Source organism: Saimiri boliviensis, chromosome 6 (assembly GCF_048565385.1).
Source record: "Saimiri boliviensis isolate mSaiBol1 chromosome 6, mSaiBol1.pri, whole genome shotgun sequence".
Taxonomy (NCBI): Eukaryota; Metazoa; Chordata; class Mammalia; order Primates; family Cebidae; genus Saimiri; species Saimiri boliviensis.
The window spans coordinates 12,425,000-12,445,501 of record NC_133454.1 but is presented as its reverse complement, the minus strand read 5'-3'; the positions used below and the strand labels follow the sequence as shown (position 1 = coordinate 12,445,501).

Genomic DNA, 20,502 nt, shown 5'->3' with positions numbered 1-20,502 from the left:
TTTGGATCGTGTTTGTAGGTTCCCCAAAATTATAGGGATGTGCTATATGTCATACTATGCATTTTAATCAGATTCTCCAAAAGATGCATTATCCAAAAAATTAATAATTACTGATCTAATCCAAACGATACATTTTAATCTATGTATGAGAAGTAATTTGCTTTAGTCACACCATTAGACTGTAACATGGAAAATTCCAGAACTCTAATTCCTAAGGCTTCTCATGCTAGTGCACACTCAAATGCTAATTCCTGACAAGTAGAGTGTTTTTCTTAAACTTGCATCGTCTTGTGAACAAATGTTGAGGCTTTATTTGTTTCAAAGTTAGAGTGAGCTTACAGAAATTTCAAGGATACCATTTCAATTTTAACATTTATTGCTATTAAAATTGGTGACTTTAAGGCTTATATTTTAAGAAATGTCCCCAGAGAAATAATTCCTCAAAATAAAACAAAGTTCTCTTAAACATGCAAGATGAAGGAAGCCCTGTAGAAGCAAAAAGGACCTATGTTAACATTTAACATTTGAACACCTACTGGAACTTAAATAAGCCAGGAGTCTCATCTAGAATGGCAGACTGGCTTTGAAACATCATCTTTCTTTTGAAAAATCTTCTACCTGTTTTATTGAAATTAGGTGCCTTAATGTAATCACATAAATAAATTATGATCAGTATAGAATCAGTATTGGACATGGAGCCTGTACTAACTCAAAGTTTCTACTAGTTCTTTCTGTTACACATTTTCATAAAAATTCTTTTCAATCTAGAAAATGTTGTCAAGACATACTGATTATTAAATATGCCTTCAGAGCTAAATCTGCATGAGCATTGCACATTTCCCATCACTTCTGTGGATTCATCTTCTTTCCAAAGAGATGAGAATTCTAAGGAAAGGAAGAAATATCAACAAGTAAATACCATTCAATATGGGTTAGCATGCTTGATTGCTATGGATGAATTATAGCAAAAAATGACAGTTGCATCTACCATGTTATGTTTTATGTAACATTTTAACAATGGCAAGGCAAGTCACACTGCTGATCTCAGCAATGTGTTATATTTGATAGAAATTGATAGTTGACTCCCAAATAAAATCATTAAACCATATGAATCCCTTAATTCTTAAGATAGTAATGGGGAATATTGTTCGAAGCCAAGAATATGATAGACAAGGAACAGAAACTGATAAGATCACACAGTGTAGTTCCAACAGTGACTTTAAACCCAATAGTTCCCTATGGAAACTCAGGATACCAAAAAGTGCAACAATAATATTCTAGATTATAAACTTACATCTGAATAAGAATACCATATTTCCTTTTATGTAGAAGGTAAAATACAGGTTTCACTGTTCAGGAATGTGACTATACTTTCAATATCTCCATCATAAACCAATGTGTGACAAAGGAGATAAATCTTATATTCAGTGCCTACTGACAGACATAATGTCCTTTGGTCTCAAAGTGCAAATTAAGTAAGTATCCTAAGTGGCTACAGCCCAAGACAAATCGTACCTGCGAAAAAAATGAAATAATAATAATAAAGACAAATAAAAAATGCTGAAAAAGGAAAATCTTATTGGTATATATGTGTCCCTTTATAATTTATAGTAGGAATATTTTCATTTCCATGCAATAGTGATAGATTAAATAAATTAAAGATGAAAAGGACCTATTAAATCATTATGTCTAATGCATGCTAAAGGAAGGCATATTTCCCTAGAGAGAGGAATAAAAAGAAAAATATATATAAAATTAGATACTATAACAACACTTGAGGAAGGTTCAGTTAGCATATAGTCTACCGATATCAAATAGAGGTATTAGCATAAATAGTAGAGACAATTAGATATTGACACAAAGTACCCGTATCAATAGAGTCTTGTGCTGTGTTTCCAAACATCTAATATATTTGCCTGGAGTGCTTGCAAATTAAAGCTACTCTGTTTATATACAACGTAGAAAATGGAATTTGAGCTTCAACGAATTTTTAATTTTGTTCAATCTTGCATTTGTTCAACCAAAAGCAATATAAAGAGGAACAAGATGATCAGCCTTAGATTGAGCAAGTTCAGCTCCTCACTAGGGAGTTCTTAAATCCACCATAAAAATCAACAGTGTGCATCTAATAGTTTTCTTTTAATTTGAGAACTGAGAAGTGAATCATCACATCAAATATTCTTCAGGGTCTCTTTGGTTTCCAGATTAAACATGTAATGTGACCTGTCATCTTACCACATTCTCACGTTTCCATTTTAAATAATCATAAATAAGAAAACCTTGCTACTCTTTGGCATAACACAGCTGTTTGATTCTACTGAGTTTCAAAGTCTTAGAAATTGCACTCATTCCTTCCTTAAAGTCCTGCTTCAGGGTGAAGATTTTCAGCTGAAAGACTCTTTATTGTATTCAAATCTTGTTCCATATGAGTTGTTCTGGTTACTCAGCTTATGAAGAGTCTTGGATAGTGAATTGGGCCCACAACAGAAAACACCAACTGTTTTCCTAGAACAAGAGAGGGCAAAATAGAAAGTCAGGTGTAAAATTAGACAGAACATAACAAGTATGCTTTATGAGCATGGTTTAAAGTCAGCAGTTGATAGATGTCAACTGCTAATCAGCTGACATCTAAATAGATGTTCAGTCCACACTGAACAACGTAAATTCTTCTTTATTATTAGACACTTTACACATAGTTATCTAAAGTTCCTACATGGCTTTCCAAAAGCGCTGATGAATAAGGAAGGAAAGAAAAAAGATATTACCAATTTGAAATAATAATTTTAAGTGACTAATTTATATTCACAGTAAACAAAAAAACATATTCATCTAATTGTTTCTTATGTATGCATTGCAATAATGGCAACAAATGCCAAGCAGCTTTAATTATTCTCTAACATAAAATTTAGTAGTTAAATAAGACATATCTCTAACAAATAGACTAAATAAATCTCACCAAATGAAAATATTTCAAATTGACCTTCCTCCCAAGTTTGTTGATTTGCATTTGATTCTTCTTTGGAAGTCAAAATGATTAATATTTTATATCATATCTTGAAAACTCCAGTATTTCTTAATTATCTTAGAATAATCAGTGTGAATAAAAGGCACTGAATCCATTAAAATTGGTACTAAAAATTAACAGTAAATACTGAAAAAAATATTTTATTCAAACTTTTTACCTTAAAAAACATGAAACTAAAAGCTATGAAAACAGAATTTTACTTGCAGTCATGGTGGGGTAAGAGGGACTAGATATACCCCCTTACATTAAAAATCTAGAAAAAAGCAAACAAAATATATGAAATAAGTATTTTCAGACACTGAATAATAGGTAGCATGGAGCTATAATCCCTGAGAAAAGGAAAGAAAATAAGCTAAGTCCAGTCACTGTCTCTGCTTATGGCCTGGAGGCAATCTACATCTACAGCTGCAGCACAGAGAGGGGAAACTCAGGCAAAGATTGATGATTACACTGAGGGGAAAGAATGGTGTTCACTGAGGCCAAAACAGCTGGAATTTGTGGAGCAGAATATGGAAGGGAAGGGAGATCACAGAAAGAAGCCTCGGACATTGGTAGAGGAGAAACCTCAAGTCTTCAGTTGATTAATAATCTGTTTGTATATGAGAAGAAACTTCATGAAAGGAGAGCTATCAGAGATCAAAAATTCAAATAATTGCCAGACTTTACACAGGTCTGCAAATAATTTGTATTCACACCCTCCATAATAGAAACTCCTATAAATACATGGGCAATGGGTTGTTGTCTTAGAAAGGTGTCACCTTATTTGCACGGAGTACAGAGGATATTAGTAAAATTAGCCTTGGACAGAAGGCTGCTCTGGACCTGCACTAACAAATCTTAGAAGTGAGCCTTGTAAAGATCAACCTGAACCCAAGTAACATAACTGCATGCCAAAACAAGTCCAACACTATTTAAGTAAATAAATCAATCAATATTTGGCATCTAATATTTAAACTTTAAAATGTACAGAATTTAATTTAAAAAAAATCAGGAATGCAAAAAGTAAGAAAATATAAACTATAACTTAGAGTGTTATGGGCTGAAGTATGCCCCTCCAAAACCCATAGGTTGAAGCCCTAACCCTCAGTGCTTCAGGAGGTGACTGTATTAGGAGGTAAGGCTTTTAAGGAGGCAATTTAAGTTAAAATGAGGCTGCTAGGATAGGACCTAATCCAGTCTGAATGGTGAACTTATAAGAAGTAATTCAAATACAAAAAAAGACACCAGGGATGTGCATGCATGGAGAAAAAGCCATGTGAAGAAGCACTGGGAACACAGCCATTTGCAAGTCAAGGAGAGAGATCTCAGGAAACCAGTTCTGCCAGCTTCTTGATCTTAAACTTCCAGCCCCTAGAACAACCAGAAAATAAATTTCTGTTTAATCCACCCAGTCTTTCGTATATTGCTATGGTGGCTCTGACAAACTAATACAAGGAGAAAGAACATTCAATAGAAAAAGGCCCAGAATGACAGAAAGGACAGATATACATGGTCTTTGCAACAGTTAGGATACACAGGCTTCATATATTCAAAGAAAAGCATCATCATGATGAGAAGATAAATGAAATATTTTTAAAGATCCAAACATAAATTCTAGAGAAGGAATGCAGTATCTGAAATGATATATACACTAGATGAGTTAATAAAAGAATAGGCATTGTCAAAGAAAAAGTAAACTTGAAGAAAGAGCATTAGAATCTATCCAAATTGAAGCCCACAGAGAACAAAAATAGAAAAAAAAAAAAAAAAAAAAAAAAAAAAAAGAAGAAGACGAACAGAGCATCAGTGGCTCATGGGACGCTATCAACTAGTTGAAAATACATGTAATTGCAGTCCAACATGACAAAAGACCAAGGGAAAAGAAAAAAATTAAAAGAGCTCATAAATTTCAAGGACAATAAATACAAAAAAAAACTGTACCAAGGCAATTGATAATAAAATGCTAAAACGATTGACAAAAAGAAAAACATAAAACCAAACAGGCTGGGGGAAAAGACACATTACAAATCATCAATAGAAAATATAAGAAAGAAATATAAGAATGAACATGACTTCTTGCCATCAACCATGCAAGCCAGAAAGCAACAAAGTGGTATTTTCAAAGTACTAAAAATATAAAACAAGACATCAACTATCAGATACCAAAAAACTGTTATGCCAAAGGTTTTTTTTTCCCGAAATAAAGATGGAATATAATCTTTTTATACAAACACAAGCTGAATTTATTGCCAGCTAACCAGCACTGTAAGTTATATTAAAGAAAACTCCTCAAGAAGCAGAAAAATTAAATTAGATGGACATTTGAATCGAATCAAAGGAAAGAAGAGCACCAAAATAATAAAATCTGTGAGTAAATATAAAATAAATATGTATTTTCTAATTTCTCATCTTTTTAATATATGCTTGATGTTAAACACAAAAATACTAATAATGAGAATTATAACATATGTATATGTAAGATGAATGACAACAATAGCAAAAGGATGGAAGTAAATGGAAGTACCTGAAGTGTTACATTATTCAAAGTACCAGCCTGGCCAACATAGTGAGATCCCATTCCTATAAAACATTTTAAAAATTAGCTGAGCATGGTGGTGTGCAACTGTAGTTCTAGCTACTCAAGAGACTGAGGTGGGAAGAGCTCTTGAGCCCAGGAATTCAAGGTTGCAGGGAGCCATGATCCTGTCATTGCACTCTGGCCTAGGCAACAGAGAAACTAAAAAATAAATATAAATATAAAAAATAAAATAAGCTGTGATAAGCTAATGATGTACACTGTAAACCTAGAACAATGTTTCAATAATTTTGGCCTCATAAGAATCATTTGAGAGACTTCATAGAACACAAAGAGCTAGGTCTCCCCATCCCTACAGTTTCTGACTTGGCAGACCTTGGATAGGGCTCAAGAATTTGCTTTTCTAACAAGATTCGAATTGTTGCTAGTCAAAAAAATGCAGTTTGGAAATCAATGACCTAAAGCAATTACTAAAAAGAAAAAAAAATACAGAGGTACAGCTAATATCAGAGAAAACTGGAATCATTAATAATACTCAGCCCAAATCAAGGTAGAAAAACAAAATAAAATGAATAGATAAGCACAAAGCAATGGTGAACTGCCAGATTTAAACCTAACCATATTTTCATTAAATTAAATGTAAATGATTTAAACACTGAAACTAAAAAGCTTCAACATACGTAAAGCAAAAATTGATGGAACTGCAAAAACAGATACATTCATAATTATAGTTGATGATTTCAATACTCTTCTCTCAGTAATTAATACAAGCAGACAGAAATTCAGCAAGTATATTGAAAACTTGAACATCACTATTAACCTATTGGAACTAATTGGCATTTATAGAATGCTCTATCTAACAATCATGGAATACAAATTCTTTTTAAGTGAATATGGAACGTTCACTGAGCTTGAACATATTCTGGGCAATAAAACAGGTGTCAATACTTTTAAGGAATTAGAATCACAAGGAGTTTGTTTTTAGATCAAATCTCAATTGAACTAGAAATTAAGAACAAAAAGATATCTGGAAAATTCCTGCATATTTGGAAATTAAAAATTTCTAAATAACTCATGGGTCAAAGAAAAAAATAACATAAAAAATAAAAAATATTTTGAATGAGATGAAAATGCAAACAAACAAATCAAAATTTATTTAGCAAAAGTGGTGTTTAGAGAAAAACATGTAGCATTAAACTCTCTTATTAGGAAAAAAAGATCTGAAATCAATGACCTATGTTTCCATTTTAGGAAACAAGAAAAAAGAAAAAGGTAATTAAACCCAAAGTGAGCAAAATAAATAAAAATACATGAAAATAAATGATGTTATACTTAATACAATTTAAATTATTATTGAAACCATAATGTAGCTTCCATTAAAATGAAAGGAGAACTGAGCCATTTTGTTTTTTTGTATAAACTTTCCGTCAACACTGTATGACGACAATAGGATACCATTATTTTGTTGATTGCCTTTGACTGGGCAATTATAGAGTCAGCTTAGCAAGTTTTACAGATTTCCTAAAGGTACTTCTTAAATAATAATAAAATCAAATATTAATTATAAAATAAATAACGATAATAAAAATCATTCTTTTTAAATTACCCAGGATATCATGATTTTTTAGCTTTTTTTTTAAAGTTTCATTTACAATTATTAACCATTTTAATTCTGATATCCTTTGTGTATATGTGTGTGATTTCAGGAATTCCCTAATGTCACTCTCACTAACTTAATGATATCTTACTTTTTTTTTTTCTGAATTCTGCAAGGAATCTTTGCAATTTATTTGTACTAAATTCTCATTAGAGTGCTGCAATTCAACGATTATCTGGAGATTTGTCTGCATAATCTTTGATGGGATGGGTCGAGGTAGATTTGGGGACTAAGTAGAAAATGTGGTTTGCGGGGTTGATACTAGAAACAAGTTCCATAAATATTCGTACTTGTTTTCGTGTAGACTTGTAAATGCAGAATCTTAAGTAATGAGAACTTAATTACTCCAAAGAGCTTATTCACTCTTTGTATTACAGATCCAGAAGGGCTGAGTCACTTGACTCAAGGTCACAGTTGTAAATGTGAGACACTAAACCTAGTTATTCTTAACTTGTCTTGTTTGAGAAGATTACAAGGCAGTAAAATAAAGTAATCTCAAACATTTCACTCAATCCCAGAGTAGTAATTCTCTACTCAAAAAGCCCAGTAAAGTTCAACTTTTCTTTCTCTCTTTGCATAATGCATAAACTTCACAGCTCAAAGCATGATATACATTTTAATTACAAACAATAGGAAACCAAATTTGGGCTAGATATAACAAATAATTTTCTGATATGTTATTAAACCCTAAATGGTTTACAACATAATATTTAGAATATCTCTATTTCAAAGAAATTGCTGCAGCATTCATAGTGAATACAGGATATGAATGAATATGAATATGCATATTGAATATGCAGCACCTCCCTCCCTCCCAGCTAAAGGGAGCATGGTAAAATAAGATTGCTACTCTTTATCTGCGACAAGCTGACTATGTCCTGTGGTAAAGCACAATGAGCTTGCAGTCAGGAGGTTAGCGTTCATATCTGCATTCTGGCTCATTGACTAGCTTTTGATAAATCGTTATATTTTGAAGTCCTAGCTTCTTCATTTGTAAAATAAAGATGAAGGCATGTTGACTCCAAAAGCTCCTTCGCTTTCCATGATCATATCATACCATCGCATAATTCATTTTCTGAATTTAAAAAGGCAACAGAAGAATGACTGTCATATACATGTGGAAAGTAAATTAATTCTTTTAGTTTTTGTAGAGCAGTACCTAAATGTATACACCTGTTGAGCACTTCCACTCAAAGATCTTGATCTACTGCAATATTCTCACATAAGAAAGTATGTACAAAGATAATTACTACAGCACTGTTTTTAACTGTAAGGAAATATAAGGAACCTAAATATAAATAATTAGGGTAGTAACAGTCATGTTCATACTCTAGAATACTATGAGATACAATTACACAGAAATTGTCTATGATCAAAAGAAGTACATCTTGTCTATGATCAAAAGAAGTACATCACTAAAAATTAGTTGGTTCTTCCTAGCATAGCCAAGAAAAAAGAAAACAACAACAACAAAGGAAGTTGAATAATTAGTTGTTATAGATTCTATTTTAATTAGAAAACTAAGGATTAGATTTTAAATATATATGGTGTACACACACACACACACACACACACATAGGTTTACATATACTTTTCTACAAACACACATACTCTCACACAAACTTACATAACCTTCTGTAAGAATACATAACAAGGACTTACCAATCATTACCTCTGCACCAGGAGTTTTTAATCCAATTTAAATTTGTATTCTACGTAGTATTGTAAACTAATGCCTGCTGGTTTAATAAATAATCAGTTTCTGAAAGTTAAAAAGTGTTGCCCAACATATGATATTTTAAAAGTTCGACTTATATGCCTGTCTTCCCTGCTATAATCTTTTTATGTTTTCAGCAATTTATGTGCATGAGATTAATTTAAATGCTACATCTTAAATGAAACCGTTCATTTACACAGTGCCTTCGACCCGCTAAAGAAACCTTAAGAATGTTGATCCATTCTTTTCCTAAGTAGGCTACATAAAAGTCCTTCAAAAAAAATTTTAATGCATTTCAGGCAACTGCCTGAGAACCAACACACAGTCAAAAGTCAAAGTGTTGTACAAAATGTCAACAGCAGATGGTGCACATTTGCTCTTCTTAAACCACTTTTCCATTTTTTCCAGAAAAAGAACAAACTACCAAATAACACACACACACACACACACACACACACACACACACACACAAACACACACACACACACACACACCACTCTAAAACATAAACAGCCTAACAAATGAGAATTCTTGAGAACTAACGGTAGGAACCAACAGCTTCAGTCTGTATTTCCCTGTAGATAATCTACTCTTTATGGATTTGGTTTCTGAATTCAGCCAAAGAAACTCTGTTTTCAGCAATATACTGTGAAAGTCTACAAAAAAAAAAATTCTTGTCAGAAGTCAGTAAATGCCACTAAAGAGGAACATGTCTGCAATGCATAGCAAGAGACAGATGAGTATGATAAGATCATCACATCGAAGACGAGTTGCTATTGGAGAAAGATGGGAAAGGAAGGTAGCCAAAAGTCGGTTCACATCATTTTTTTCAAATTTCAACTCTGAATATTACAAAGAACTCCTGCTTTGTAAAGCATGCTTACATTTTCATCCCAAAACTAATTCATCAAGGGAAGGGAAATACTACAAAAGTGCTTTAAACATGGCTGTAATCTGAATCACATGGGTAACTTTATTTCTTTTTAAATTTCACTTCCCAGGCCCCATTCTGTACTTTCTAAAACAAAATCTTTTAAGGTAGAGATAGGAGCCATCTTGAATCAATGATGTCTTCAATAAATAACATTCATCCACCAGTTCCTAAATTGGATTTTTAAAAATATATACATTTAATAAGCTGGCTTGTGCATTTATAATCAAATATTCTTTTGATGTTTATAAGAACATATTTTAAAATTTATGAAGTGGTCAACTATATACTAATAATTGTAATGATAACTCAAGCCAGAAGTAAAAATTAACACCAGAGTCTATGTTTACAGGAAATTTACAAATAAAATATTTAATTTATGTGTGTTCTTGTTGTACACTTATGATTAGAATCAGGTTAGCAATAAAAATATGATTAGTTCAAATGAAAAAATATATAAATTATATGCACTAATGGGAAAGAAATACACATTAAATGAAAGAAAAAGAATGATGTAAAATATCCAACTGCTAAGAGTTTATATATTTTTGTAATAAATGACATTAGTATCATCTAGCTATATTTATATTCCAGTGGATATGTTACAAGAAATTACGTTAATTACAAAATGTCAATATTGTTTGCAACTATTTAAACTTATGATGAAACTATTTAGACACAAACCTAAAAATATGTCAGTGGTTATACAGTTTTCAAAATCTTCTTAGAATTCTTATAGATCAGTGCTCTGCACTATGATAAATTTACAACAGACAAATGGGTTGGCTGGTCTGTGCCCTAAAGTGAAATGGAAGCTTCCCTTCCATAGTAATTTCTTCAGATTACAAACACATAGTCTATAAGAACAAGATTCTTTATACAAGTATAGTTTCTAAATAATATATTTGGAAATATTCCAGATTTAAAGACTGCATAATACAACACAAAGATTTTTTTTTAATGAACAAACAAAACATACATATTCATCCTTGTAAAAAGGTACAAAAATGTGATTTTTAAGTGAATTCATTGTTAGAACTAACTGTGAATTCTTTGCAAACATGACCTTGAAAGCTTTTCCCATGATCACCTGATATACACTGTGAAAATGAATACTGATCTTTAACACAGACCTATACAAATATGTAAGTGGGGGAAGAGTTGAACTCATAAATACATTATACACTACTTCTAAGTCAAACTTTAATTTTTTGGAATTACAGAAATGTAGGGCGATATCTGTCTTACTTCCACCTTTGGTAGTTAAAGAGTGTTTCAGTGAATTTGTAATTTGTAAACTCATTGCCAATTCATTTTTTAAACTTCATGAAACTATTTGAAAATATTTTAATTAATTTATTAGCCTCATGTCAAATTTTTGAGGTATAGAACTTACCCTCTGTTACATTTTGCTATTTCATCAAACAGAAGTTTCCACCGAGGACGTCCAATAAAAAGTCTTGAATTCAGTATGTGATATTTTTCTCCAATTATCTTTTGCCAAAAAGAAAACACTACATTATTCAAGATTTATATAAGTAATCTATTTCTCTAACATCATTTCTGCTGGTGCTGTGATTTCCCACCAAATTGCTGTGACATAAAGAATGTTAAGTATCAAATGGCATCCTATTTCGTACAATTATTTCAAAGTATCATTTCCTTTCTCTCTTTTTTTTTTTAATCCATTATCTCCTTGAATGCCATTTGTTTGTTTTTAAACAAACAAACAAACAAAATCATTCTGGTAGAAAGGTAAAAAATTTTTATTTTTAAATGAATTCATTGCGAGAACTAATTGTTAGAACTAATCTCCTTGAATGCCATTCTGACAAATAGCTAATTTTCTTAGACTTCAGTTCATTGCTTCATCTTTAAAGAACTGCAATGCAAGACAAAAAATTAGTTCTAGTTGCTCACTCTAAAAAAGGCTCAGCACACTCACTTCATTGAAGTATTTGGCCACCATGAATATAGTTGTCATATTTGGCTCATTATATGAGTAAATACTATAAATTATCATTGTAAATTTGTGGAAACGATCCTAGACAAGACCGCTCAAGACAGCAGAACTTCAAAATTGGGTCTATCGGCAAATGGCTGATAATGGGCTCCTGTTTGCAACTAACAGAGCATTAGATCTGAATCAATGTGAAGAGTCAGAGTGAAATGCAGAGAAAGGAGGAAGAGACTGAATCTCAGGCAGGCAAACTGAGAACCAATGCGAATTATGCTTCATACCTTCATTACAGCAATACAAGGAGGAAAAGTGACATTGACTTGCTTCATGAGAGTAGTAAAATGAAATATATTTCACATACCAAGTAGGCTAGAAATCAGACTGGAAAATCAGGGTTAGATTAGCTTTGAGGTAATTGACAAACATTAATATTTTGTATTCAAAGTATTCTGAAAATGTATGACACAAGTACTAAAATAAAATTTGCAAAAGCATTCATGCCTAGATTTATACACCAGTCCAGCTCTTCAATGTTGTCTTCGAATATTAGTTTCATCATCTGCAAAATGGGAGTATCATCTACTGCTTGACTCTGTTTTTATTACATAAATTAATATAAGTGAAATTGAAATTCTTAGCACAGTGCCTAGATCAGTAAATAAACAATGTGTGGTAGCTATTATTAGCACAGTGCCTAGAACAGTAAATAAACAATGCGTGGTAGCTATTATTACTGTTAGTTTTCCTTGGCTAGAAATAAGCTTAATTGGATACAAACTCATCTTCTCTCTCCACATAAAACATCCCCTCAATAAAAAGAAATCACAAGCTGTTCATGTAAAGTCTGAATTTCAGAAGTAAAGAACTTGAGGTGATAGTGAAGAGGGAAGGGGTAGACTCAAAAGGACTGTTCCAGCCCCCAGTGAGAAGGACAAATGGCAGGCATAATATGGTTGACTCCAAGGACAAGCCATCAGTTTTCTGGACATATTCCAAAAGAGCCCCTTCTCTAAGAAACTGTTCAAACCACTTGCAGGAATTTTCTTCCACCACAGCTCCCACAGTAAATCTATTATCAAGAGAATTGTTTAATTTACAGTAACAGTCAACCACATACCTGTATCCCATCTGTTCGACTGAGGTACAGCTGGATGTTGACATAGTCAGGTCTGTTCTCTTGCCAAAACTGAGTGGACAGAAAAAGGGATAGCCTTATTGAAATTCTGTGGGTATACTCAGATGTTCTCCTATTCTAACATAAGTGATTCTAGAATTTAACACAACCTAGCTTATCATAGTCAATATCTATCAGAAAAGGAATATATATTATACATATATTTATTTATTGCTTTTGTAATATGAAATATACATATGTATTTGTTTTCTGATATATATTGACTATGATAAGCTAGGTTGTGTTAAGTTCTATATACATATATACATACACACAAATATATATATATATATATATATAAAACAGATCTAACATTAACAATCTGGCCTCTTGGTATGAATTAGGTCTGATGGTGGTAGTGGTAGGGAATAATTCTCTGTTACCTTTATAGATACAAAATTTAGCATACTAAATGGTATACAAATATTCTCAAATATTAGTCCTTCTGAAATCCCCTTCATTTTATTCTTAAAAGTCTCAAAATGTTACCAGTTCACTCATCATGAACATGATTTTCTTTAGAAAAAGAAAAGACAATAGTGATTTAGCTTATGCATGCTAGCAAGTATAAAACTAAATAAATAACAAAAACAAATAGATGCTTTTTTCTGATCCTGCCTTCCAGTTATTCAGCAATGGGCTCTGGTTTCTCATGTACAAAAACGCATGAGGCAAAAATATACCTGCAAAAATAGTCTAGAAAGAAACACATGGATTAACAACTCCTCATTTTCCCTTCCCTGAAGGCTCTGGTAACCTGGGAGGATTTTACTGTATCTGAATTGTTTACAATATTTTTAGCAAGGATGCATATTCTATTCTACCTCCTTTCTCTACAAATTAAACTATTCTAGGTACTTCCTATAAGTGGCAGCATAATATATTTGTTCTTTTGTGTCTAGCTCAATTCACTTAGCATTATGTCTTCAAAGTGCCTGGATGTGGTATGTGTCAGAATTTCCTTCCTTTTTAAGGCTGAATAATATTACACTGTATGTGTACACCACAGTTTGTTTATCTATTCATTTCTTGATGAATATTTTGGTTGCCTCCATCCTTTGGCTATTGTGAACTAATACTTCTATGGGCATTTGCATACAAATATCTGCAATTCCCTTCTTTTAATTATTCTAGGTGTATACCCAGAACCAATCATTTTCTTTTCTTTTCTATTTTTTTTTTTTTTGCATAAAGTCTGAAGGCCTTATGTAATCTGCGTCTTCCCAGAAAAAGTAGACACCACCTTTCTAATTGCCTTTCCTACTATTCTTCCCCTTGCTTACTCTGCTTCACCCACAAAGACCACCTTTCTCCTCTTCCAGGACATCAAGTATACTGCTACATCAGGGACCTTGCCTGTGAAGTTAGGTTTGTCTATCTTGAATTTTTTTTCTCCAAAGTATGTGTCTAGTCTGCTCATTCACTTCAGTCAAGGCTGTTCAAATGGCATTTTGTCTGATGGGTGTTCCTCACCAAGCAATGTAAATTAACACACTCTCTACTGGGCCTTACTCCACCTTTCCCTTCCTTCTGTGTCCTAGCCCAAATCTCAGAACCTGACACTCGATGTATTCATTGGTTGTTGTCTATCTTTCCCCCTTACAATGTGAACCACATGAGATAAGAATCTTTGGTTTTATTTTGTCACCTGATGCATCTCCAGATCCTAGAATAGTTCCAGATTGATAGTAAGCAGTTAAAAAATACATACGGAATGACAGAAGGAATGACTGAATGAGTGAATACGTGCACAAAGAGGCATATATAATGATACATATTCAGCATTCTTTGTAACAAAGAAGTAAATATCTAATATTAGAGTGTTGTTCAGTAAACTATATATATCCATACAATGAAATACACTAAAAGAACCAGGTAGGTCTATCATCTCTAATTGTTGGTACCAGGAAAAACAATGAGGTAGCTCTACATGCAATAATACCAAAAAGTAGTCAAAAAGCAGTAATAAATTGAAAAAGGAATTTGCATAAATAACATAAATAGTATGATAGGACTTACAGAACACTTAAGAGTTACCTCTGTTTACACAGATTAGGTAGGGAAGGTAGTAAGAGAAGATTTTGATTTACCATAATTGTTTGAAATATTCGTAGCAAAAATGTATAGGTGTATTACTTGTATAATTTGAATAAAGATAAATAGATCAAATGTTACAGGTAGGATAGATAAAGATGCCTGCTTTATCTCTAAAAAAATAAAACACAGAATTTGGGATTTTTGAGATTTTTGTGTCGTATACCAAAAAGTCTGCTGATCTGAAGTATGAAAGATGGCAATCAAGGATAAGTGCTATCAGAACAAGGCATGGAAGATGTTACAGCAGGTGTATTCTGGTATTTCCCTTCATCGTCTTCCCTCATCACTTCCAGCCACATGCATACATTTCTATGTGACACACCCTATGTTAAAACATAGAAATGAACGTTTCTATATTAAAATAGGATATATATATACACATCCTCACAATTATCCATATCTGAAAAGATGTGCATCTAATTGCTAACAGATATCTCTGATTTTGTATGTTTAAGGGACTTATTTCTTTTGTTGCTGCTACTAGCATAATTTCTATAGTTTATTCTATAGCAAACATTTATTGCTTTTGTAATATAAAAGATATAACTGTTTTTAATTTGAAAAATTGCAAAACTAGAAACAACCTTAATGTTACCTTGTTATGCAAGACACAGAGTAAGTCTGCAAACCAACAGAAGGACTGGATATCTCTGCAAACCCAGATAAAGTATAGTCTTCTAAGCTTGTATGGTTTCCAGTCATCCCTTTGAAATTAAAATAACATGGCAGTGATTAGGATGGCAAACACAAATATTAAAGAATCCCTATATTCTTGACACTTTGCTTTTCATTAGTAAGCAACAAATAGAAAAAAATCAGTCATTTATATTCTAGCTTCTGACACAGCACCTACCATGAGATCTAAATGAATATGTAATATACTGACTCAAGGACATGACGTACTTCATGAATTTAGGCATTTAAGTGTTAAATGAACTTGTGTGAATAATATTTACAAGTATGCATATCATCCATTTCCAGTTGAATTCCGTAACTGAACTGGACCAGAATAATACTAGACCCTGCACCTCAGAAAAACAAGTTTTCAAGTTTCAGTAAATCCGATCACAGACTGAGTAGGGCTCCAAAGGTCATCCAGTCTTGCTCTGGCTTTTTGGCAAAATGAGCCAAAACCATTCCAGAGAGTTAGTTGTTTATTCCCTCTTAAAAATCATTAAAAAAGAGATTTCACAATCACATACGATGTAATGCATTCCAGCAACTCATAATTCCAAGTTTGGATCCCCATTTATAAAGTAGGCTTGAGGTTAAGAAAATGTTCTTCCCTTTTCATAACATTAGGTATCCAAATAACTTGTAATGTGTTGTCAGAAACAAATGATTTCTGGCTTAGAACTTGGTCATTTTTGTAAGAACTGCCAGAAATTACCAAATTTACATCTAGTATTTAAAACTGAAATATCATTCAATAACATCACTTAAATTTATTATTTCTTTTTTGGTACTCCAAAAAAAAAATCTAGATGTTTAATGTAAATTGTATCTACCTGAAAAGTAAATGGAACAGATTTGAGAATAACTTTCTACTGTCATTTTGCTTTATGTTTTCATTTCAATTAACTTTTGCTTATAATCTTGAAACTAAAATAAGTTTTAGTTTATTATTTCCTGGTCAATTGCCCCCTTCCTTTTTTTTTTTTTTTTTGGGCAGAGTTTCGCTCTGTCACCCAGGCTGGAGTGCAGTGGCACCATCTCCACTCACTGCAACCTCTGCCTCTCAGGTTCATTCAAGCAATTCTCATCCCTCAGCCTCTCAAGTAGCTAGGATTAGAGGCATGTGCAACCATGCCTGGTTGATTTTTGTATTGTTAGTAGAGATGGGGTTTCACCACGTTGGAAAGACTGGTCTTGAACTCCTGGCCTCAAGCAATCCATCAACCTTGGCCTCCCAAAGAGCTGGGGTAACAGGCATGAGCCAATGTATCCAGCCGCAATTTTGCCTTTGAAGTTACTTTTAGTCTGCTGTAAATTTGCTAAGTAATAAATGAAGGAATGACGTGTTCATTTGCCATCTCAGAAAAGCGTTCCCTGACCATACTTCAAAAATAAACCCAGCCCTCTTTTCCGTGTCCATTAACGTCTTCCTTTTGCCATAATTCTTATATTTTCTGAAATAATTTTATTTATGTTTATTGCTCTATTTTTCACCTGCCGCATTTGAATGTAAGCTTTTTAAGGGCAGGAACTCTGTTTTCATTCATTGCTGTCTTCCCAATACCTATAAGACCTATTGGCACATGGGTGCTCAAAAGTATTTGTTGACTGAATGAGTAAGTAGAATCACTTACCACTGATAGAGAAATAAAGGATGGAGGTGAATGACTTTTAACAGAGGAAAAGGACAGAGGAGTGTATAACTGTGGCATGTCATCTTTCTACAAGAGAGTATGCTGGGAGCCCCAGACCACATGCCGAGAATCTCTGAATTGTTACCTTCATTAATCAGTAAATGGAGATCCTTGATCTACAGGTAGAATAATTTAATAAGAAACTGTTTTATACTAAAAAGATATCTGAAATACTAGCAGTTCTCTATTTGGATTAATAAAGTAGATCCAAATGACATACAGCAAGGTGTTGAGTATTGATGCAAATGGAGTTACTCCGATGCCTCCAGCCACGCACAGGCTGACCTCATAGTTCAGTGATTCCTCAAATGGACTTCCAAAAGGACCATCAATATACAGCCTGTAGAGCAGTCAGCCAAAGGTGGGAAAAAAATGAAATGAGTTAATTTTCTGTGCCATAGAGCAAACATGATGAATACAATCTCTAGACTTTGAGACGGCTCAGGCCCTATTTCCCTGTTTCTCATAGTGATCAGCCTAAAGGAGTAACAAATGTTGTTTAGGAAGTGTCAATATTAAAACAAGTACATCTGCTTGTAAGTATGCCTTTTTAGAGGAAATCACTAATTAAAAGTACAGAGTAACATAAATATGATCATGCCAGATAGCTAAGGACAAGTTAAAGTTCTGATCATATTAGATTACTATATTTGACTAAATTAAAATAAGAATTGCTTTTCTGTGTCTAAATTCAAAAAATATTTTTTCAATGGCTAGATCAGTAATCGAAATACTTAAACATGTGCTACGTGAACAGAAAAATAATAGGAGTATGGAAAAGAATCGAACACTATTCCTCCTCTTGCCCTAGTTGTTCATAAGTATAGAGCTTTACTTATGAACTGACAGTTCTTTATCTGTAAAGCACAATCACAAAGGAGGACCCGAGGCTCTAATTACTCAGATCTTTCTTTGTGATTGTGCTCATGTTTATATATTCAAGTGTGTGTGTATGTGTGTGTGTGTGTGTGTGTGTGTATGTGTGACAGAGAGAATAGAGAAATCCTTCTTAACTTCAATAGAACTGCTAATTGTTCATAAAATATTCATCCTCTCATTCTTTCTTAGTAACAGAAAATTAATTTTATTTAGGGAAGCAAAATGTCCAGCCAAAATACTACGTTTCTCAGACTCCCTGCATCTGTTTTGGCTGTGTGACTATATTTTGGCCAGTGGCCCCTCCTTCCTACTCATCTGCTTTCTGAGCTACACACCCACATAAACACCCTCCCCACTCCCCACAAAGCTACTCTTTGGTGTTTTGAAATAACTTTGGACAGGACAACTAGAACTCAGTGTTCTAGTCATTTACTGGGATGGGATTCCAGACAAGTTACTGTCCTCTCTAACCTGGATTTCCTTCATCTATAAAAGGGTCAATAAGATGTGATGCTAGAGAAACAAAATGTCTGCACAGATTGCAGAGGGCCACACAAATATCAGAAATACGCTTTGTTAATGGCATCACTGAGTGCTTACAGTATACTGACAGGCCTTCTGGTGGGCCCAGCATCGATGTAAGAAATGGGCTAAGTCCAGCATGAGCTGGAAAATGTAGATGAGAATTGGTTTTAAGGCCCTTCGAGAATCAGTTGTTTTTCATTTGAAATGGCTTTTTTTTTTTTAATCAGGTGAGACAAAATTTTACTTTTCTTGGAAAAAATAGGAAGATAAAATTACCAGTAGTTGATTACTTTGCAACATCTAGTTTTCTGTGGGAGATGAAAACAGAAACTGCTTAAATCACTTTTTTACATGTTTAATCTGATTAATGTGCAGAATACACTGCCTTGAAGGTTTAGGAGCAGTGACTTTCTCCCTATAGTAGTACATGGTCTTTAAAAGAATGTGTGGCAATTCCCCAAGGATCTAGAAATAGAAATATCATTTGACCCAACAATCCCATTACTGGATATATACCCAAAGGATTATAAAGCATTCTATTATAAGACACATGCACATACATGTTTATTGTGGCATTGTTCACAATAGCAAAGATTTGGAACCAACCATAATGTCCATCAATGATAGACTAGATAAAGAAAATGTGGCACATACACCATGGAATACTTGGAATATTATGCAGCCATAAAAAAGGATGAGTTCATGTCCTTTGCAGGGATATGGATAAAGCCATCATTCTCAGCAAACTAACACAGGAACAGAAAACCAACACCACATGTTCTCACTCATAAGTGGGTGTTAAACAATGAGAACACATGCACACAGGGAGGGAAACATCACACACTGGGCCTATCTGGGCTGGGGGGCTAAGTGATGGATAGAAGGCGGTAGGGGGATAGAGGAGAGATAGCATCAGGAGAAATACCATATGTAGATGATGGGGTAATGGATGCAGCAAACCACCATAGCACATGTATACCTATGTAACAAACCTGCATGTCCTGCACATGTACCCCAGAACTTAAATTAAAATAATAATTTTTTAAAACCTATGTTGTATATAATAGATACAATTGTATTTGTCAATCTAAAAGGTAAAATTAAAAAAGAATGCTGTTACTATTATCATAATATATGTAACCAGACTGTAGAAATTAAAGGCAACTCTGCAAAGTCTTGCTCCAACAGTAGAGATGAAATCACCTTGACACACTTATGAACTTCAGTTGATAAATAATGAAAAGATCCTTTATGAAGGATTGTGGATCTAAGATAATTCTAAGAATAATAGATATGTTCTCTGATCCACCTCAAAATATAGAAACATGTTTTGAAATTTAAGTTTTTCCCTTGAAAGTAGAACTTATTTACATTTAAAACATTGATTTAATTTTTTCATTAACATTAATGGGTTTTAAGCTACCTTTCTGTTTTATGTGGCTGAATGCAAATATACTTTTAACATAATGACTGAACATAGTAAGAATCTGATAAATATGAGATATTTAAGAATAATATAATTAATATTTTATTATTATTGAAAGTAAAGGTTTGGAATTCACATACACTTAATGTTTATATAAATGTAAATTTTGGAAAATTATTTGCCTTTAAAATCTTTTCTGATCAGCTGTGACTTTAAACATTTCTTTT

General features: G+C 33.1%; 1 protein-coding gene across 3 annotated transcripts in view; it reads right to left on the bottom strand.

Moving 5' to 3' along the window:
- Positions 1-288: 288 nt before the first annotated feature.
- NOX4 (NADPH oxidase 4) overlaps positions 289-20,502 on the bottom strand; it is a 152,569-nt gene continuing 132,355 nt past the window's right edge. For all 3 annotated transcript variants that reach the window (XM_074400356.1, XM_003935083.4, XM_010345653.3), the window contains 5 exons: positions 17,666-17,785; positions 15,672-15,780; positions 12,923-12,991; positions 11,242-11,339; positions 289-2,505 (listed from right to left, as the gene is read on the bottom strand). In XM_074400356.1, coding sequence (XP_074256457.1) covers positions 2,385-2,505; positions 11,242-11,339; positions 12,923-12,991; positions 15,672-15,780; positions 17,666-17,785 — 517 coding nt within the window. In that variant the 3' untranslated portion in view covers positions 289-2,384. The remainder of the gene's footprint in view (positions 2,506-11,241; positions 11,340-12,922; positions 12,992-15,671; positions 15,781-17,665; positions 17,786-20,502) is intronic.